The 21,401-nt window shown below is 38.8% G+C and overlaps 1 protein-coding gene across 3 annotated transcripts in view; it reads left to right on the top strand.

Annotated features, from left to right (window-relative positions):
- The window catches only part of LOC146653460 (vascular endothelial zinc finger 1-like), a 35,589-nt gene that overhangs the window by 8,836 nt on the left and 5,352 nt on the right, over positions 1 to 21,401 (top strand). For 2 of the 3 annotated variants that reach the window (XM_085379492.1, XM_085379491.1), the window contains exons 3-5: positions 13,273 to 13,342; positions 13,776 to 13,944; positions 21,010 to 21,051. In XM_085379492.1, the coding sequence (XP_085235618.1) occupies positions 13,273 to 13,342; positions 13,776 to 13,944; positions 21,010 to 21,051 (281 nt within the window). The remainder of the gene's footprint in view (positions 1 to 13,272; positions 13,343 to 13,775; positions 13,945 to 21,009; positions 21,052 to 21,401) is intronic. The other variant, XM_085379493.1, reaches the window with a different exon arrangement.

The following is a 21,401-nucleotide window of genomic DNA, read 5'->3' as shown; positions in this document are numbered from 1 at the left end:
AAATCATGTTGACTTGATGCTTTTCTGTATCGTTTCTGGGATGCTTAGAACTCAAATTGCACTGCTGGAAATAGTTTATTTTGATGCACATGCTGGTTTTTGTTTTGTTTTTTTTGCAAATTTACATTATAATATTTATTTTCGATTTTCCTGCAGTATATTAAAATTGATGTCTCCAAAAAAAAAAAAACTATGAAGACACTCAAAATAAATTTCCTGTGGTGGGAAACTATGTTTTGTAACTTTTTTGTATTTACAGTTTTGAGGGATAAACCACTTAAATTTCTCAAACTAGAAATATGTTTTGTTTGTTTTTTTTGTTTTTTTTAAAGATTTTCAATTTTTTTTTTTTTTTTCTAGTTTATTGCACTTTCTTGTAATTTATGTAGTTACTATAGACTTAATGCATACATATTATTAACATTTGGGATATAACAATTGTATTGATGTTTAGCAACTTGAAATGCTCCCAAAAATGGTACTACAGCATGTAAAGACATAAAAATAAGCTCTGGCGGACTTGGCTCTATGCTAGGTCTTAAAGGGATAAATAAAAGCATATTTATGTATAAACATATATAAATAAAAAAACATTTTTTTTACATTAGTAATTCATTTTGTGCATAAATTTATATTGTTGCTGATAATAAATTAATTAACAAAGCAACAAAACAACCTGAAGAGCCGGTTGGGATCCAAAAGACTCGGCTCTTTTTAGTGAATGGAGCCGAAGCAGAGTTGAGTATGTGGGTTGCGCACACAAAAAAAAATTAACAGATCTCCACTGCCAATGCTAAACAACCTATTCTGCTATGGACTCTTCTTTGGTGTCATTTCTTGGATTGAATAATTGAAGTTTAAAGAAAGACATATTGGCAATTTAACAATTTATTCATTTAACAAACAATGGTCAAAAGCATGTGGAAGAACCATATATATCCATAACAGCCTGGCACCACCTCTTCATTCTTGTCATCAGCTTAGTTCCTGCTTGGGGATGGCATTTCATTCTTCAACCAGGATTTTTCGCAAGTCGGTCAACATTGTTGTGTATGTTACTCTGGCATGAACAGCACATCCAGGCTCATTCCACAAGTGTTCATTGGGGTTGAGGTCAGCACTGCAAGCAGGCTATTCCAGCCCCTCCAACTCAAAATTCTCTGATAAGCCCTGTTTTGTGTGGACGAGCATTGTCATCTTGGAGGATATACAGTCCCGATCACCAGTTTATGACTACTTGAAAATGGCCAAAAAATAATAATTTGCATGGTTGGATCTTAACATGGTTCCAATCTAGTGCTGGGCCATATTATACTGTTCACGGTAATACCGGTACAATGTTAGGCAACGATAAGAAAATGAAATATCGCGATAGAATATGGGTAAATGCGCAGTGCCTTTTGTTTTCATACACACATGAACGAAAAAGCATGGTGGCAACGGAGAATGAGAAGGGAGAAAGCAGATCGTTGAGTGAAACGGATGAACCAGAATTGGTTTGTAAAAATGGTGCCACTTCAGTGATGTGGAACTGGTTCGGTGTTTATCCATCAGATGCCCACCAAAGCACTTTTTTTTCTTTTTCTTTTTTTCTTTTTTTTGGGGGGGGGGGGTAGAACATGCAAGCAGGCGTTGTTATTGCCGTATTTGTCAGACTAAGGTGCTCGTCATTCTTGGAGTAATCTGGGTCCTAAACTCCGTCCGCTTCAGGTCCCAAAGTCAAACGAACACTGCAGCATCACTGAGAGTTAAAAACTGTCTAAATTCTTTCATCTTTAATAAAATGATCAGCATTGCTGCTTTACCAGGTGTAACTATGAAGTTTAACATCCAGGCATCTATGAAAACAGCTAGCGACACAGCTATGTTTGCATAACAAACACAGTGAAGCTGGAGGATCAACGCTAACACTTTCCACTTTCCACTCGATAAAAGTTAACGTGAAGGTTCCTGATGGTTAGAGACAAATGCAATCTCATGGCAGGATGCTGTAAACGGGCCAAACCTCAGTTAGAAGAACAACTGAGATAATCCATCCACAATATGAGGTTAGTCATTAATATACTGCAACAACATGGGAATAGAGCAGCTGTGATAGAATACACCATTAATAAATCAATGGTACGGAAGTGGAGGAAGCAAGAAGAATGAGTTGAATAAAGTTTTATTTATCTGTCTGCTTTGTTTCGCTTAATGTGCCTTATAATCCTGTGCACCTTATGGTCCGAAAAATGCGTATTTGACTTTTTTATTTGGCACACTGCAGTTTAATGTTGCAAAGCACCTCTTTTTAACTTCAGTGGATATTATACATGGTTATGCTCAGGATATATCAGCCCATTTCTACTGGAAATGCCTTTTGGTTAAACTTTCAGCAAGGAATTTGCATTTACACTGTTACATTTTTATATAGCTTTAATACACATAAAAACAGCTTGTTTAAGTGAAAATAAATAAATGGGGGGGTTTTGTGCACTAGTAAAGTTGTGGAGTTGTATTTTGTATCGCATCAATTATATCGTCAGTTATATCGTTATTGCAAATTTTCAAATACATATCGTGATAAATATTTTTGGCCATATCACCCTGCTCTAGTTCCAAGTTGAGCTCCAACGTGCAACAAGAAGAAATGGGAGTCAGATAAAACATTTTTAGGAGCATGCAATTTATTGAAAACAAGAATGAAACTGCTGATCAAAAGTTTAGGACCACACCTCCAAAAAAAAATCCCCACAGAAATTAGAGTTTCAAACATGAACTCAGTAGTGAGTAGCTCCAACCTTATTGTTGATCACTTCAAAAATTCATTTTGGCATGCTTGATGCAAGCGTTTCCATGTGGTGAGTGGAAACATTTCTCCAAGTGGTGAAGACGGCTGCACGAAGGGCATCTACTGTCTGGAACTGTTGTCCATTTTTGTAAACTTCCCTTGCAGTCTATCCCCTAAGGTTCTCAATTGGATTTAGATCAGGGGAACACGCAGGATGGTGATCCAAAAGAGTGATGGTATTCTCCTGGAAGAAGTCCCTTTTCTTGTGGGCATTGTGTACTGTAGTGTCGTCCTGTTGAGGAAAAAAAAAACAAACCCAGTGGACATAGCCTACAGCCATTTGACGCCCCTGCACCTCCTGAAGCTCCATTGTTCCACTGAAGGAAAAAGCACCCCAGACTACTATGACGCCCCCTCCACTGTGGTGCATAGAAAACATCTCAGGTTTTTGTCATGCCAATAATGTTGGGAAACCATCAGGACCATCAAGGTTAAAAATAAATAAATAAAAAATTTCTCATCAAAGAATAAATCCCCAAAGGTTGATTCTGTTCATCTGGATGTAGCGTTTTCAGTGGAAGAAATGTTTTGTCACTCATCCAGGTGACTTCTTCAGTCTCAGCTGACTGCAGCTTTCCCCAATCTTAAAAAACATTACATAATGACTGAAACTAGCACCACTGAAAGAACACTGGGCTCCGAGGTCAGTTCATTCATCATAATTATGCCCACTGATCAAAGACCACTGATCAATTGCCATGAGTACCATTCACAGAGAGTTGAGGAATGGCTGCAATCATAGCATTGTAAGATGGCAAAAAATGTACCCTTAGGCCCCCTCCTCGATTCAGAGATGGTCTTTCCCTTTTCACATAACTGGCCTCCTTGACTCCACGCCTAAACCAGCATTCCTCCTTGTCCAGAATGTGTACATCCTCATTATTGAAAGAGTGTCCACTGGCCTGTAGGTGTAAATAGACTGCAGAGTCCTGGCCTGACGAGATAGCTCTTCTGTGTTCTGTCTATGTTACTCTGTTTGTGACGGGGGAACCGATCCTTGGGGTGGACCAGTTTTTGGCGCAGCGTGTTTTGGGGTTTAAAAGCCACAGAGACGCGGTGTTTAGAAGTTTGAGTTTTGAAACAGTCCTTAGATCAGACCTTACCAAAGTGTGGGGCCATTGGCGCGGTATGAAAAGGGGGGGGAAAAAAACAAACGTTTGGACACTGCTAGCACGGGTGGCCACACAAACACAAAGCAGGAGCTGAAGCATAGCTGAATATGTTTCCAAACCAACTTCATTCTAAGCCAAAGACTAGAAAATATGGTGAAGCATATCTTCCCTTTGGTTTCACCTGCACAAGTGCCGAGGTAGGTCTCCCCTTCAGAATTGGTTTTCCCTTCGTCGGGAGCAGCACTGGGATGTTCAAATCACAGACAAACAGTATCCCACATTCTTGATTTTTAGTTCGCAAACACTTCTCATAATAACTAACTACTCCTGACATTTTTGGAGGTTTTAGCTCTTTATACAGTGAAGTTACAGTGGGATACAAATAATATCAGGCTGATCCTGCCACGATTTGTTCACCCTGTCCAAATCACGGACAAACAGTATCCTACAACTGTTTATGTTTTTGAACCCGTTTTGCACAGAGAGGCATTTTTTTTGAAAAATGTATTGATAGCAATGTTGAATATTATTACACAGGAAAAAAACAACTACACGTAAAATAATTACACCGTGATGCCTCTGCCTTTCTAAATGGAGGGACAGTGACTGCGTGTGTGTATGTAAGCGTGTAAAACTGCAGATATTCAGCTTAACAGTATTTTCTCTATCTGCCATTCTGCTATTCATCTCATGTAAACAATAACGTGGCGCACAGCGTGACGTGAAAAAAGGCACATAACTTTGACATTGCGTGACGAACTCTGTATTCCTCGTCCACACGTAAACGCAAAAAAGGAGTTTTTAAAAAATCTCAGTTTTTGGTGATTCGAAACGCCGTTTGTGTGGACGAAACAGCTGCGTTTTCAAAAATACAGTAGGTGTGGACGTAGCATAAAAGAGTTAGTAGTTTATTTTATTACTACCTGTAATTTATTGCAGTTTACTTGTATTAGCTTAATTGTTTACTAAATGTTTGAGGTGTGAAATAAACAAAATATGGGTGTGTGTGGTTGGAGGATGCGTTAGTGCGTGTGCACGTGGGGTGGGGGGCGCGAACAGTTTTCTTGTAAAACAAAGGGGGGCCTAGCAAAAAGCGTTTGGGAACTACTGCCTTAGATGATAAAAACAGTTCTGAACCAGTCATTTGGAGTGATGCTCTAGCAACACTGAACTGTCAAATATGACACTGAGGTTTCTGATGCTTGATTAAACAGAACAGTCTTAAGCAGCTGATATGCGGCCTAATTTCTGAAATCATATGGTCATGAGCAATAATCAAAGTTCTTTTTTTTTCTTTTCTTTTTTTTTTTAATTTAACTGGAAGAAGTTGTTTTAACCACTGCTTGATATCTGTCAGGCAATTACTTAAACTAGACAATTTTACAAAACTAAAGAGACTTTGAAAGAAAAGTATAACTGGATGTCATCAGCATAGAGATAATGGGAATTATTATTGTAATGCCTAATGATTTGGCCTGGGGGGTAAATATTGACCAAAAAGAGAATCAGACCCAAGACAGATCCCTGAGGTACCCCACAAGGCAAAACTGTCGTTTCAGACGTCACTTGATTCACAAAAACGGCAAAAGATCTCTCAGATATGACATAAACTATTTTAAAACAAAACCAGTAATCTCAAACAGTCCTTGAGCCTATTAATCATAATACTATGATCAATGGTATCAAAGGCAGAGGCTAGGTCCAACAGAACCAGAACTGTGTACTCTCCAGTGCAGCCATCACGATGTCACTAGACACTTAAAGTAAAGACGTTTCAGTGGAGTGCAATTTGCTAAAACCAGACTGAAAAATGTCCATAACATTATTTTTCTCCAAGAAATAGTTGTTTTGCTACTGTTTATTTCCCCAACATTTTTAACACAAAAAGCAGTTTGGATATTGGCCTGTAACTGTTTGGAGACTGATCCAAATGAGGTTTGTTTAATATTTGCTCAACAACAGCATGTTTAAAGAAGCTGGGAAGTAAGCCAGTATGAAGAGAAGTATTCATCATTTCCACTAAACAGGGGCCAATTGTCAAAGACACTAATGAAAAATGCAGCAGGTAGGACAACAAGAGGGCGTGAAGTTGGTTTCAAATGACCAAGCAGAGCCCTGATTTACTGTAATGTAACAGGAGCAAAGAAGGACCAAGTATCAAAGGAAAGCAAATTGTAAGCATGATACCGAGCACACTGTGGGGCAATATTAGACTTGATGGCAGTGACCTTATTTGGGAAGTTCTCCCCTCAGTGATGGTGTTGGTGACCGTCCTCACTCAACCTGAGCTATGACATGCTGGCTGACAGGGTCAACACACTGTTTGGCTTCAATGTCAGCTGTTGAGATTTGAGGGAGTACTAAGGCTACGTCCACACTATCTGGAGCATGTACAAACTGATATTAATGTTTTTTAGGGGTGTCAAAATTGAGAGCAATCAAAACAACTGCTATATAATGCACTCCACTATCTTTGTTTAATTGGTCACATGACTGCATCACATGACTGAAATGCATCATCGTTTTAGAAAGTCTGCGTTTTCGAGTGTCCACACTGTGATGGGACAGCTCCGTTTTGAAATGTATGCGTTTTCGAGAGCCTTTTCAAAACGCTGCGTTTTTCCTTGGGGGAAAACGCCGTCTCAGTGTGGACGGGAGGCCAAAATGGAGAGAAAACGATCGGTTTTTGTTTGAAAACGCATTAGTGTGGACGAAGCCTAAGAAAGCGACCTGGATGTCATTCGTGAAACTGTCAGCCAGACTGTTTCACGAATGTGGACAAAGATAACACAAAAGCAAGTTTCATAAAGATGTTCTCTCCTCTGTTTTACCCTCTCAAAGAAAGAGTACCTATATGGCTCTACAGTTTGGTGATATTGTCCTCTGTCAATCCGATCGTTCAGTCTGACGTCACTAGCAGTGTCTGGGCCTAAACTCTGCTGCAGGTCCATATATCAAATGATCACTGTGGCATTACTGAGAGTTAAAACACTGTCTTAAGTCTTTAATCTTTAATACAATTATCAGCGTTCTGCTCTACCAGGTGTAACAACTGGAAACGGAATTTATGACATTTAACGGAGTTAGAAGTTGGCAGGAAGTTAGCTCGCTAGCTTCCATCGAAATACAATATAGCATGTCCTGACTGCGGCGGTTTGGAAACAAATTCAAACGTTCAGCTCTGTTATCACTTCCAACATAAATGAAGACAGAAAACTAAACAGCAGTGACGTTTGTAGGGTTACTGAAGTTGGGCTAGCTGGTATATAATGATGTGCTACGTGACCGCTAGCGACACAGCTATGTTAGCATAATATAAACAAGCTAACTTTTTTTCCACTCGATAAAAGTTAACGTGAGGGTTCTCAGTGGTCAGGAACAAATGTAATCGCATGGCAGGATGCTGTATAAGGACCAAACTTCAGCCAGGAGAACAACTGAGATAATCCATCCACAATACGAGGTTAATCATTCATATACTGCTGCATGGGCTGGGCTGTAGTTACATCGTAAGGTTTTTAAAAACTGAGCTTAAATAAATGATTAGCGGTAATAAACGCCGAGGGAGGTCAACGGTGATCACTGACTTTTTTTAGGAGCTTTTTGAGATTAAATAGAAGAAAATACAAAGCATTAAACATGTTAACAACACAAAAGCCATATTAAGTGCAGACTACTTTAGGCCCAGAAGTAGGATTCGTCACGTCATCGCTTAATAATCGGATACCACGTCCAGTTTACCACTTAAGTTGCTGCTTGCCTTTGGCAGTTCAACCAGGACACAGTGGGTATTTGCAGACTGTTTAGCACTTTCCTGCAAGATATGTGGAGCGCCTTCACATCCAGCTTCAGCTTGTACCATCCCAGTACAAAATAATTCATAGCCCAGTGGTTCTCAAATTTTTCACAATGAGTACCACCTCATAAAATACAGTGGAACCCCGGCTTACGAAGACCCCATTTAACAAAAAATTCAAGTTACGAAGGCACTGAACAGCAATATTTTTGCCCGTGGTACGACAAAATGCCTGTGTAACGAAATCCGTTTGCGAAATGTGCTTCACTGTTCCACGTGAAAGACGTATTGTTGTTGCAGTGCGCTATTTCGCGTGCTTTTCGTTTGCAATTAGCCTATCGTAAGGCATAAATATGAGCGAGTTTAAAAAAAAAAAAAAGAAAAAAAAAAAAAAAGTTAAAATATATCATTGCACAGTGTACATACGTACATTAATTAACGTAAATGTAAGTTTTAGTTTTAATGTTTAGAATTAAATTTCATAATGTTATGTACACATACGTACGTATTAGGGGTGCAACGATACAGAAAATTCACGGTTCGGTTCAGTTCGATACTTTGGTGTCATGGTTCGATATTTTTTTCGATACAAAAAAAATGTTCATGCCTTTTTAATTTGTCATTTATTAAATTTTCACGGCACATTCCGCACCGCATCTCTGTGCGTTCATCATTTGTTTGAAGCCAGCTCACCTCCTGCAACTACTTTTCCGAGAATACGCGCTTCTTTTGTGGTTCGGACTCCTTCTGACATTTGTTTGGAGGTGGAGGAACACCAAAGTAATTGCTTAAAGGAGCTTCTTCGACATCTTTAAGAGGTCTAAACAAATGTCTGTCCTCCTCCTGAAAATCTTATGTACGCAAACACGCGTTGCAACTTCTTATCTTGTGCGCGTTTTTTATTTTGACAGCGAATGCGCACCTGCGGACCACTTATGTGCACCCCTGGTTATTTAGCTTGTCATATTGCAGCCACAGAAATTCTTTTGTCCATGAAACCATAAAGCTGCACTTTCTTTTTGCCTTATAGTCTGATTTGTCATAACTTTTCCGTTTTGTGGTAAGCTTTTCTTTGGCTGTCACTTCTTCACCCTGACCCGTCTTATTTGGCTCAGCAGAACTAAAATATATATCCTGCTGCTTTTACTCACGCACTCACATAACGCTCAGCGATTCTCTGCGCGATCAACCTCTCACATGTTTAAGCTGCGGGAGATTTCACTTGTCATGTTTGCATAGTAAGCTAACGATTAATAAGACGATGTCAGAGGAATTGGTGCGCAAATTATCATCACTCACCAATCAGTGCTGTCGCTCTCTATACGCAGTTCGCGCAATTGCAAAGTGAAAGCAAAAAACAAGCGCAAATTCAAACGCGATTTCAATATGTCACATATTGACAGTGGCTCACCGATGCCAATGACATAATTACCCAGCTAAATTTCCGAAAGAATGCAAAAGCATTGACATATATTTTTCCTTCCTACGATAGCCCGACGGGCAGGGCAGAGATAGATTTTGGTAGCCCAACTGGAAAAATCGCTAGCCCCGGGACGTCGGGCTAGCGATTTTGCAAGCCCTGTATCTGATTGAGGAATCACTCATCTTTGGAAAAGAGAGTTTATTACAGAGAAATGTCTCTTTTCAAAATAAAAGCTATACTATACGCTTTTTCTGGGCTATATTCTCAGCAGCATATTAAACATATCAGGTCCCCATGAGGGAGAATCATGTGCTAAAGCTGTCTAAATGACTCGGGTAAAGTTTGTAGCATGCGTGCTTGTTGTTTTTGTCTGCTTCCACTTGTCTTTGCACTAGGATGATGTCGGCGTAAATGTGCAGTCATATTCGTTGTGTTCCCACTAGTGCTGTCAGCGTAAATCTCGTTGAAATGACGTTAACGCCACAACACGGCAAATCTCCGTTAACGAGCTACCGCGGATCGCCCCGTGCATGGGGCTGGACGGCCAACACGTTAATGAGCTAACTGCGCTAACACAATAGCTCCCACCCATGTAATTGAGCATTGCGTGGCACATCCAACATACTGTTTTACTTTTGTCCATGACGCGCTTACCTTCAGGATCATACGTCACATGAAAACCCAAATAGTTCCAAACGCCAGATCTGAATGAGGGTGGGGGAGGTTCAATTTGCCATGTTGCAAGGAGAGCTTAACTTCTGTCTCGCTAGCTTGCCCTGCACTCAGTGAATCTGCGTTCGACTACTCCGCCTAGGCTGCACTGTCGAGCGCAGATCCACTGAGCGCTCAACACAGACAGCATCGTCAGAAGCAAAGTTGATAAAATAAATTAAAACTTTTGTATTGTTCGATACGTACCGAATATGCGTACCGATCCGAAAGCACTGTATCGAACGGTTCAATATCGATACGAGTATCGTTGCACCCCGTGTGTGTGTGCGTGCGTGCGTGCGCGCATGCATGAAGAACTTCGTCTTCAGCCAGCATCGCCTCACTCAAAAGGCGATGGAAAAAGGTGCTTCAACTTAAAAAAAATTTGACTTACGAAAGACCCTCTGGAACGAATTAATTTCGTAAGTCGGGGTTCCACTGTATATGGCTCTTCAAGTACCACCCTTATCACCAACATTAAAGTACAGTAGTATAGGCCTACTTAACACCACATACAGTTTACACAGACAATTTTATTTCTTATATGAATGTTATTTATTTTAACTGTCATAAACAGGATGTGACAAGTGATAATAATAACTACTGTACTGCACTACAGGTGGGATATCCAATCTTTAAATGATGACCTGATGTAACCTGCTTCTGCGCCCAAGCTACTCTACACTGAATAAAACTGTGTTTTTAACATGTTTTAATGCTTTATATTTTGTTGTATCTAATCTGAACAAGCCCCCCAAAAAAAAGTCATTGATCATTGTCGGCCTCTCGGTTTTTATCATCATTATTCATTTTAAAGCTCAGTTTTTAAAACCTTACAATGTAACTACAGCCCAGCCCATGCAGCAGTATTGTTCTCCTCACTGAAGTTTGGTCCATTTACAGCATGCTGCCATGCAATTACATTTGTCCCTAACCATCAGAAATCTTTATCGTGTGGGGGAAAAAGTTAGCGTTCATCCTCCAGCTTCACTGTTTATGTTTTTTATGTTAACCATAGCTGTGTAGCACATCATTATATACCAGTTAGCCCAACTTTAGTAACCCTACAAACGCCAATGCTCTCTCTCAGGCCTCGGTGATGGTACTGCTCTCGAGCTTATGGAGAGGATGCTGTCCTTGTTAGGAACTGATGACACTGGAAAAAATGTTTTCTTTCACTCTATCCAAGGTCACCATGTCTATAATGGCTTCACCTCTTTGCTCTGCGCTGTGTGCAGACCGACTCCACATGAAACAATAACAACATCATCATCAGCTGTTGTGTTATCAGTCTTTTCTTTGAAATACTGGGGCTGCGTGGGCTTAATGTTGTCATGCTTTTTATTCACATGCCTGCTCCTAAATATTTTTTTTTATTGCAGGTATATTTTTAGTTGCAAATGTGGGTGAAACACTTGAATTTACTTGGTAACAACTGAGTGCTACTGAGCCATGTTATAAATGAAGCATGAAAGCAAATTTATCCATAATTTATCCAAGTTAACTTCAGTTGACCATTCAGACAGTTCTTTTGCAATGAAAAACATAAACACCCATGCTGCCGGTAGGTTTCAGCTGTGCCAGCTGTTTACATTACAGCTGCTTATGCAGTAACCATGGTAACAACGGACTCTGAGCGGCTGGATCGACACAGGCCAGACAACAATTTTACATATATGATCTTAAAACAGGACACAGCCATTATCTGTCCTGGCCTCATATCAAATGTGAACGCAGACTGAGTCTATGTTTGACGTTTGCTTTATATCTAATCTTCCTCTCAAACATTTAAACGGCAGCGAGTCTGCAGCTGAGGGAACACAAACTCAAATTGTCGGAACAGGTTTGCTCGTTTCTTGCGTGTATTCATTTGGTGATTTATTAAATGTATAAATGTTATTCTAATCTGCTGCTGAGTCTCTTATGCTGATGAAAATGCAGAAAACACAGATCACAAACACCTGTTCAACTAATCACTTTTATTCCACTTTGATCTGTGACAAACTGACGGTTCATCTCTGTTAGTGTTGCGTTAGACTGCTATATTTTCTTGTTCTTTATGCTGTAGATTTTCACGTCTCTGGAATAGTTGGCATTAATAAGGATGATTTTCTGTTAAATCATATTAATATGACCCGTGACATATTCGTAGATGACAGTTAGATTAGTCAGCCGGGAAACTGGGCTAACTCCTCTCTCTCCTCCTTAAACATGTTTTTAATGTTATTTATAATTCAGAATTGGCAACTGAAACACGTAGGACACATAAGAACATCAGGAAATAAAAACCCGATGAATATAACCTCAGTAAAAGAAGTCAGTGTCAGCGGGGGTTATTATAGCTGTGTACCGGGGTCTGCGCTTTGTCGGTGGTAATAACAGCTCGATTGCTTGCGAGGCAAGCGGGTCTGTCCCACGCTTTGCCGTGAGACTGGGCAGACATCTCCGAAATCATCGAAGCACTTTTGCGAAGAGGCTCTATCTTGACAAACCAACCAGACATATGAAGATTAAACCACTACATTCTCGGCTAAAAAAAAAAAAATATTAAAACGGTATTTGGTGACACACAAACAGGGTTTTTCAAAGTTCAGTTCTGTTAGTTTCCACATGCCGGTTGTTGTGTGGTAAAAACAATGGCCACCAGGCCAAAGCAATGGTTTTGACTCGATCAGTGTTAACCCCGCCCCCTGAGTTTGATGGGTGAGGTTGACAGATAAAATTATTTCATGGTGAGACCTGAAGGAGTCAACTGTGCCAAAATGAATTAATTAAATACACCATTAAATAATTAATTAAATGTGGCAATAATTAATTAAAATGTGAAATAAATAATTAATTAAATGTGTAATTAAGTAATTAATTAATTAATTACATGTGTCGTAAATATTTATGTAATTATTGACACATTTAATTAAATATTGCCACATTTAATAATTTCTTTCACATTTTAATTAATTATTGCCACATTTAATTAAATATTTAATGGTGTATTTAATTAATTCATTATGGCAGTCCTGGTGTTCCATAAGTATCTACCTATTTATGCAGTGTAGGATTTCTCAATCCTAAAATACATAATATTTCATTGTGAGTATTTTACTGATTTTAATTAAATGATAAAACTTCTCAATAAAATTAGGTGATTCGTCCCAGATAGATATTAAGTTTGTGTTACCTTCTTCATAGAAAACCATGCATCTATATTTCTGGCCTCCTGACAAGCAAAATAATGTTTGGAATTGTTTTTGTGATCGGTTTTGTGTTATTTGGGTTTTATGTAAAGGGAAATCTAATAGTATAAGGGATTCTTGGGTTAAAACTTAGCCTGGATTTTTCAGTTACTGTAACTACCACATTACCCAGCCTTAAATTGGTATGTATATATCTCACCTTTCAGACCTGATCATCTAAGCTGTCATGTCAAGCACGTCCATTCCTCAGAGAGGCCATTTAAGTGCCAAGTAACGGTAAGAGTTGTGACTGGGTCTCTTGCTTTCATGTTTATTTTAAGTTTACATTGTGTGTTTTCATCACAGGCCAATAAAGGGCAGTTTTGTTTAGAGATTAGCTGCCACTCAGAAACTGTTAATTTCCATTTGTATCATGTCTTATGGTTACTTTGTATATTATAATATCTGAGTTCTCTGTGCTTCAAATATGCATTTTCTGAAATGTAGTGGCTGGTAGTCCATGGTTTTTGGCAAAACACATTTGTGATCAGTCATGCTGCTCATGAAAGTAACATGAACAATCTTGAGGTTGATCACAGAAAATGGCAACCAATGCAGCACAAGCTGCATATCTAGAGTGTCCTTTTTGCAAAGTGTTTTGTTAATGAAGTGAAACTACAATACAAGTTGAAAAAGAAAAATTGATTTCCTGATTTCTCATTTTTCTCAGGCTTGTACGTCTGCTTTTGCTACCAAAGACCGCCTGCGATCTCACATGATCAGACATGAAGGCAAAGTGACCTGCAACATCTGTGGCAAAATGCTAAGTGCTGCCTACATCACAAGTCACCTCAAGACCCATGGGCAAGCTAGCTTCAACAGCCCATGTAACAATAAAGGTAGGTGCATATCTCCTTCCCTTATTTGCTCACTTTTGCATTTGCAATAATATTGCTGCGGTAATGATTACAGATATGGAGCATTTAGACGGACAACGTGGCTCCAATTCCTCTCAAAATGAAGTCAAAATTACCTTTTTGTGGGGGCTGCCATATTGCACTTTTGGAGCCCAAGTATGAACAGTAGTGACTTGAAGTGGAGTTGCTGCATCACACTCCCACCCACACACCCGCTGGACGAAACCGCGAACAAACCCGCCTACACTTTTTATATAGCCCAGCTGCTCCAATTTTGAGGATATCTGCTGATGGGTTTACCACGACTGATGGTTCGTTAAATGAAGGTGAATACAACCATGTTGCTATAATTTAAAAAGACACAGCTTAACATCTTATAGTTCTACAACATCTGGCATCACTCTGTAGCCCCTATTGTTAATGTGTTAGCTAGATTAGCCTTTAGTGTATGCACTGTGTTAGAGGCTTGTTGCTAGCTAATTAGTGATGCTACACGCCTATGTTACTTTCATAGACTTGGTTTGAATGATACAGCACTACTTAGATTTTTAAATATTGTCCTTTGAGATTTTAACGTAAGCCTGAGGATGATATAAAAATGAAGATTTAAGCAGTTTTAGATCCATAGCACTCACAGAGCACTCTGCAGTCTGGTATCATGGAAACTTTAAAATAAAATATTAGATTTTAAAAACACAGCAGTGGAAGGTTAATAGAAGTGTAATTTGTTCTTTTCATTTAATACCAGGATCCAGAGTTCACCTTATTACTCACAGACACATTTCACCAGGGGAAAATGAGTGAAGGATACCATCAGGACCAAGCTAGGTGTTGTGGAGCCAGAGGTTTCCAGAAACTTTCTCCCTTTCTTTCATCACTGCTGTCCTATGCCAGATTTTCGGTTGTCCCACTGAGAGAGACATTATTTCAGAAACATCAGGAGGAATGAAGCAGGACTCATTATCTTCACTAGCAGCTCCCTCAGAGGGATATCTTCTTCAGATCTCCATTGTAAACCCATCACAGAACATCTTTAAACCCAGCACTTCATAAACAATGTGATGGCGACCTTTGCCTTGTGTAATGTTAGCAGTAGTGCACATCATCCTCAGATAAAGCACAGAGGACCTGGACTTTGACATAACAATGTTGTATTCAGTCCAGTAGAAACATATTAAAATTTAAAATACACATTATTGTCTCTTGTTACTCTTGTATGAATGGCTCTTAATTAATTTATGATAAATAACACACTATTAGCAAAACACAGTGTGAAAGTTTTTAGTTCAATATACAAGTAAAGACCTTTGACGTTCCAAATCATGTCCTTTTCATGCAGCTGACTACAGTCAGTGTTAAAAGCAGAGGCTGTGCAGATCTGAGATCAGCAGGTTTCTGCTGAGTTACTGCTTATGCTCCTGTATAGTGAGACCAGTCACCTGGATGTTAGACTTTTATCAATAAAACGGCTGCAGCCTTCACTGACAGCATCTCATGTGGTACTTTTTAGTCTTAGTACTGTTTTCATCAGTTAATTTTGGAGTTACTACAAAGAGTGAATATATAGGATCATTTGTCTGTTGCCACTTGGGGGTGCTGAGGTCGGAATCTCAGGGCAGCATCTGTAATCACAGAGAAAAGAATCATTGCAAACAATGAAATGTTTATTTCATTTCAAACCCATCCAACCCACCCTCTGTTTGGATAGTTAAATTTGTGATTGACATGACATTGGCCAATCAGATGAAAGGAAGAAAAACAGGGTCAAAATTCGTATTTGTAACTTGAAACTTGAGTGCAGAGTTTCACAAGTATTTTTGGGCTAAGTCCACACACAAATCTTTTTTACACGCACACAAATTCTTTTTACACATACAAATCCTAATTTACAAGTGCAAAACTGATTTACAAGTACTAAATATTTATGACCACAATTTGAGCCCATAGAGTTTGAAATCCTTTTTGTAACCATGTCTCTTACAGGTGCCATTTGTGGTCCTTATACACACACAGTACGGTAATATTACGTTGAAGCAGAGTACGTATTACTCCGCGAGGCTCCTCGGTAGCCGTAATGCTCCGACAATCCATCAAGCAGTGCAGCTTCGTAGCTTACCAAAGTCGTACCAAAAATTTTTTTGAAAGGTTTCTGAGCGCTGTGTACCACAAAATCAGTTCGCGGTTAGTAAGCACAACCAGAATTCATACATATGGCACACTGTCGGTCTTTGAGAAAATGAAAGGATTTTAGGCGTCAACGCGTTAGCGCAGCTCGTTGATGCCGTCCAGCCCTACGCGCAGGGTCATCTACGGTAACTCATTATCAGAGATTTGCCCCGTTAATGCAGCTATGGCGTTAATGTCACGCTGACAGCACTAAAACGGTAATCTCCAAATCTTTTCTTTTTACCGACCAGCTCCTCTTTGATAGCTGCTGTGTCCATCTTGTCGTTGCCTGCAGGTGAAGCGATGGGGGAGTGGGAGTTGTGTTCAGTGAAGGAGAGAGCCGAGGCAGAGTAACGTTGCGTAGAGACAAAAGTGGGCGAAAGAGAGGCAAACTTGCGGTTCCACAAGTATAATTATAACATAACATAGACTATATCATACAAACGATATTGTCACATCTCAAATCTCGTATAAAAATATATCGATATATTTAAAAACTTGATATATCGCCCAGTCCTAATATCACAGTATAATTTGAAGCAAGTGCGGTAATGATATATATCACGATATATTCTTTTCTTCTGTAGAACGTATTTTACACACTATAAGGCACACTTAAAATCCTTTAATTTTTTCAAAAATCGACAATGTGCACAGAAATCTGTCTTTAGTACGACTTTGGTAAGCTATGAAGCCGCACCGCTTGATGGATTGTCGGAGCATTACAACTGCCGTAGTCAGGAGCCTTGCGGAGTAATCTGGGTCCAAAACTCTGTCAGCTTCAGGTCCCAAAGTCAAACGAACACTACGGCATTACTGAGAGTTAACAACTGTCTAAATTCTTTCATCTTTAATAAAATGATCAGCGTTGCTGCTTTACCAGGTGTAACAATTAAGTTTAACATCCAGGCATCCATGAAGACAGAATTTATTAAATTCAACGCAGTTAAAGTTAGCAGGAAGTTAGCTCGCTAGTTTCCACCTAAACATGATATAGCATGTTCTGACTGAGAGATTTCTGAAAAAATTAAACGTACTGCTCTGCTATCACTTCCAACATGAAGTGGAATGAAGACAGAAAACTAAACCGCAGTGACGTTTGTAGGGTTACTGAAGTTTGACTAGCAGTGATGTCCTACGTGATCGCTAGCAAAACAGCTATGTTAGCATAACATTAGCAAAGTGAAGCTGAAGGATGAACGCAAACTTCTTTCTACTCGATAAAAGTTAACGTGAGGGTTTCTGGTGGTTAGGGACAAATGCAATTGCATGGCAGGATGCTATAAACGGACCAAAATTCAGTCAGGAGAACAACTGAGATAATCCATCCACAATACGAGGTTAGTCATTAATATACTGCAACAACATGGGAACAGAGCAGCTGCGAGAGAATTCAGCATTAATGAATCAATGGTATGGAAGTGGAGGAAGCACCGTTTTTGGCTTTCCCCATATTCCAAAAGTGCTTTGACTCTTTGCTATTACTGTCACCCGGCATAATTTGCAGATAATGTTGTTTGCAGCCGCTGCAATGCTTTCGACCAAAACAGGCGCAACTTGATGACACCATCAACATGCGCTATCGCGATAGAGCGGTATAGTCAAAATCTCTACCGTTGGCCCAATTTATATAATTTCTACCGTATACCGTTTATACCGCCCACCCTTAGTAGCCTGTGACAAAAACACATAATTTGTTCCCAGTTCTCCAGTTGAATCTTTGAAAAAATGCCAAACATAGCAGTTTGACAGCTAGAAGATACTATTTTTTTCTTTTCTTTTCTTTTTTTTAATGAATACACTTTACATACTTAAAAATGCATCATTATAAGATTATTACCTAACACGAGACCTGAAAGATGCATCTGGCTCTTCAGCTGATCATTCCATCTATCCATCTATTATTCACTGAAGCTTCATCAGAAATGGTCTAATTTGAAGGGTAACTTTTCTTTAACTATTCTTAAGAAAGGGGAAACGGGAAAGGTGGAGGTATGCTAAATTACACAAGAACTGGACTAATAATTAGTGACATCAGGTCTTATGAAGTGATACACAATTTCAGATTTTTGGTTTAATTTGTCATCAGTATGTAGAGTGGAGGTCAGGAGTGATAGTCTAATGCAATCTTTACCACAAGGTGGAGGCACTGTTATGGTTTGCAGCTCCATTTCAGCCATTGGTATTGGGGATCTTATCAAAATGAAGAGAATTATAAATGTTGAAAAGTACTGAGAGATTTCGATCCACCGTGCATTACCATCTAAAAACGTATTTGATTGGAAATGGCTTCTCTCATTCTTCAACAATGATGCCAGAATAGACTGCCAGTCCTTTTGGCATCATTGCTTAAGCATACTTCAATTGAAAAACAGACACAGTTATGGATTGACCTCCCCAGAGCCTGGACCTCAACTTTAATTTGACTGTGGTATCATCTTGACAGAGAAAAGAACAAAAGGCAGCCAACGGCCAACAATATTCCTGAAGACTACTTAAAGAAATTTAAAGAAAGCTTGCCTAAGAGAGTTCAGGCTGTGTTAAACTGTAAAGGTAGCAATATTGACTTGTATATTGACTTTCAAGCCTGTTAAAATTGTAAAAACTCAATTTTCCCCTTATATACTGTATTTCCATTTATTTTCTTGCATTTAAAAAATGACTACACCCATTTCCAGTTTTCCTGGAAAGTCATAAAGAAATGAAAGCTGGCTCAAGACATTTGCACTGTACTGTATACTTGAAATAGTCTTTAATGATTTTTTTTGTTTTCTTGTGAGATAATGGACTCCACAGAACTGTACAATATCATGTTTTAATTATATTTTCTTACTGTGGTTGTGCAGGTTTAAGTGCTGGTGGAATTTGAGATCACCTTTTTTTTTGTTTGTTTGTTTGTTTACATGTTTCTTATAAGTAATCCCTAACTACTAAACTGCACACATCACATGAAAGGGCAAATGTTAGAAGTTGGACAGTTTAGGTGATGTCTACAAAGCGTGTGGATTATAAAGGAAAGCTTTCAGAGGAAAACCTGGTCTTATTAGGGGAAATAGCATATCTCTAACCTTAGATGGTAGGTTTCATTTCTAGATATTTATAGTATTTATTAAAGCTTCCAAAATGTGACCACCCAGATTTCCAAAATCCTATCCCAAAGACTGTCAGCTCGTAGACCAACGAAGTGTCTCAAAGAAACCTGCTTCCAGGAGAAAAAAATGTTGGTGTAAATGTATCAACATCAATTGAGAAATGTTACATAATGGGAAAGTTTTTAGGATAAAAATTTGACCTTGTATTTTCACATTTTTACTTTTAAGATGTTTTCACTTGTGTTTTAAATTTACAGTTACCTAAAAGTAAAAAGAAAAAAAAATTTTTTTGTGGTAAACATGTTGCAAAACCTGCTGAACGAGCAGTTTATTACAAAGCAGAGGACCAAGATGTCTCATTCTCAGCTGTCCTGTGTCCACCACATGGATTTGTAACCACAAAGCACCTGTGATTCATGAGCAAATCACTGCAGACACAAAATCCCTCATTCTTTCAACCAGCAAAAATGAAGTTGAAAGAGAATTTTGTATATCTGCAACTGCTAACGAGTTATCCAGCATAAATGCAGTGACCAGTATGCTTCTGTGACATTAGTATTTGCTCAGATATTTGGCAAGCGTTCAGTCCACATGCCAGCAGTGTCTTCTCACTTAGTTTCTACCAGCATTGTCAGTTAAAGAGGACTGTTAGTTAGTTCAATTTTATTTATATAGGGCCAAATCAGCCTCAAGCGCTTTATATTGTAAGGTAAAGACGCTTAATGGACCCAGCAATTAAATTACCTCTTTGAGTGAACATTTGTCAACAGTGGGAAGGAAAGGGCAGAAACCAGTTGGGTGTGATGGGAGGAAAACAACATAAAGACACACTGTGGAAGAGAGACAGATATTATTGATAACTACTGATTTAATGCAGAATGCTGAGTGAAAAAGGTGAGTGAAGAAGAAATGGTACTGGTCTCCAGCACCATTGGCTTATTGCAGCATAACTAAGGGAGGATTTAGGGTCTCCTGATCTAGACCTAATTATATGCTTTAGCAAAAAGGAAAGTTTTAAGCCAAATCTTAAAAGTAGAGACTGTGTCTGTCTCCCAAATCCAAATTAAACTGGTTCCACAGAAGAGGAGCCTGAAAGGTGAAGGCTCTGACTTCCATTGTACTTTTAAATACTTACTGATCCATTTAGAAAATCTTTCTTTACTTCTACTTTCTATGGACAGAATAAAGGTGTACAAGCATGCACCATGTGTGTATTGTAGTAACAAAATTCAGTGTAGGTTTGAAGTAACTGGGTCAAATGAGAGACAAGCCATGATTTAAATGTCAACCTACACATTTTTCAATATTTTTGTTCTGTAACTGTAAATTTAAAACACAAGTGTGGGGAAAAAAATACAAGTAAATATGAATGTTTTGTACACGTTTCCAAATTTTATTCTAGAAGCACTGACATTCTTGCAACATATTTAACTTGATACCATGAGTCATACTGTCAGAATCCTCGAAGCACAGGCCAAGATGGAGGAATGTTACCCTCTTTAGCCCTAGCTAATCAATCACCCAAAGACCCAGACATTTATAATTTATTTGAAAATCATATATTTGGCCTTGCTTACCCTAATAGAAAAAAAAACGCACACACAAAGTTTAATTTGAGAGACTAACATTTTGGTTTTATTTTATACTAGAAAGGCTAAAACCCTGGTCGAGGTGTTGTACCCCATTCCCACCTACACACAACTTGACTAATTGATCAAGTTGATTCCAAGAATAATGGCAGTGCTCCCCTTGTTTATGTAACCCAATATGTGTCTGTATTTCTGAATAGGCATAAGTGACTGGCAGTGGAACCACTCAGGGCCACGAAAAGGTAATCCCGTAGCAGAAATAGCAGAAATCCCTAATTATTTAAGCATAACCTCTGCAAAACATTAGTGGCCAGTTTTAATTCATGTTGTACCATGTCACCTAAGTACAAAGAGATTTTTTTTTTTTCTTGAAGCACTGGTACAGTTGAGGCTATTCTCATGTGTAGATAATAGATATTTTGCTAATGTAAGGTTAAATTTCATGAAGCAGGATCAGTAGATCAATTAAATTAACCACAAAAAGGACCATAGCACTCGGGGTAGATGTGCACTCCTTTACATTTCATCACAGGCCATCTGCTATTACCGAGCTGTCATTTCTGTCTGGACTTCGAAATTTAGATTTTCTTTT

Source organism: Rhamphochromis longiceps, linkage group LG14 (genome assembly GCF_057381845.1).
Source record: "Rhamphochromis longiceps isolate RC_006_pf linkage group LG14, R_longiceps_female_GT1.1, whole genome shotgun sequence".
In the NCBI taxonomy this organism is placed as follows: Eukaryota; Metazoa; Chordata; class Actinopteri; order Cichliformes; family Cichlidae; genus Rhamphochromis; species Rhamphochromis longiceps.
This window is presented reverse-complemented; position numbering and strand designations above follow the sequence as displayed.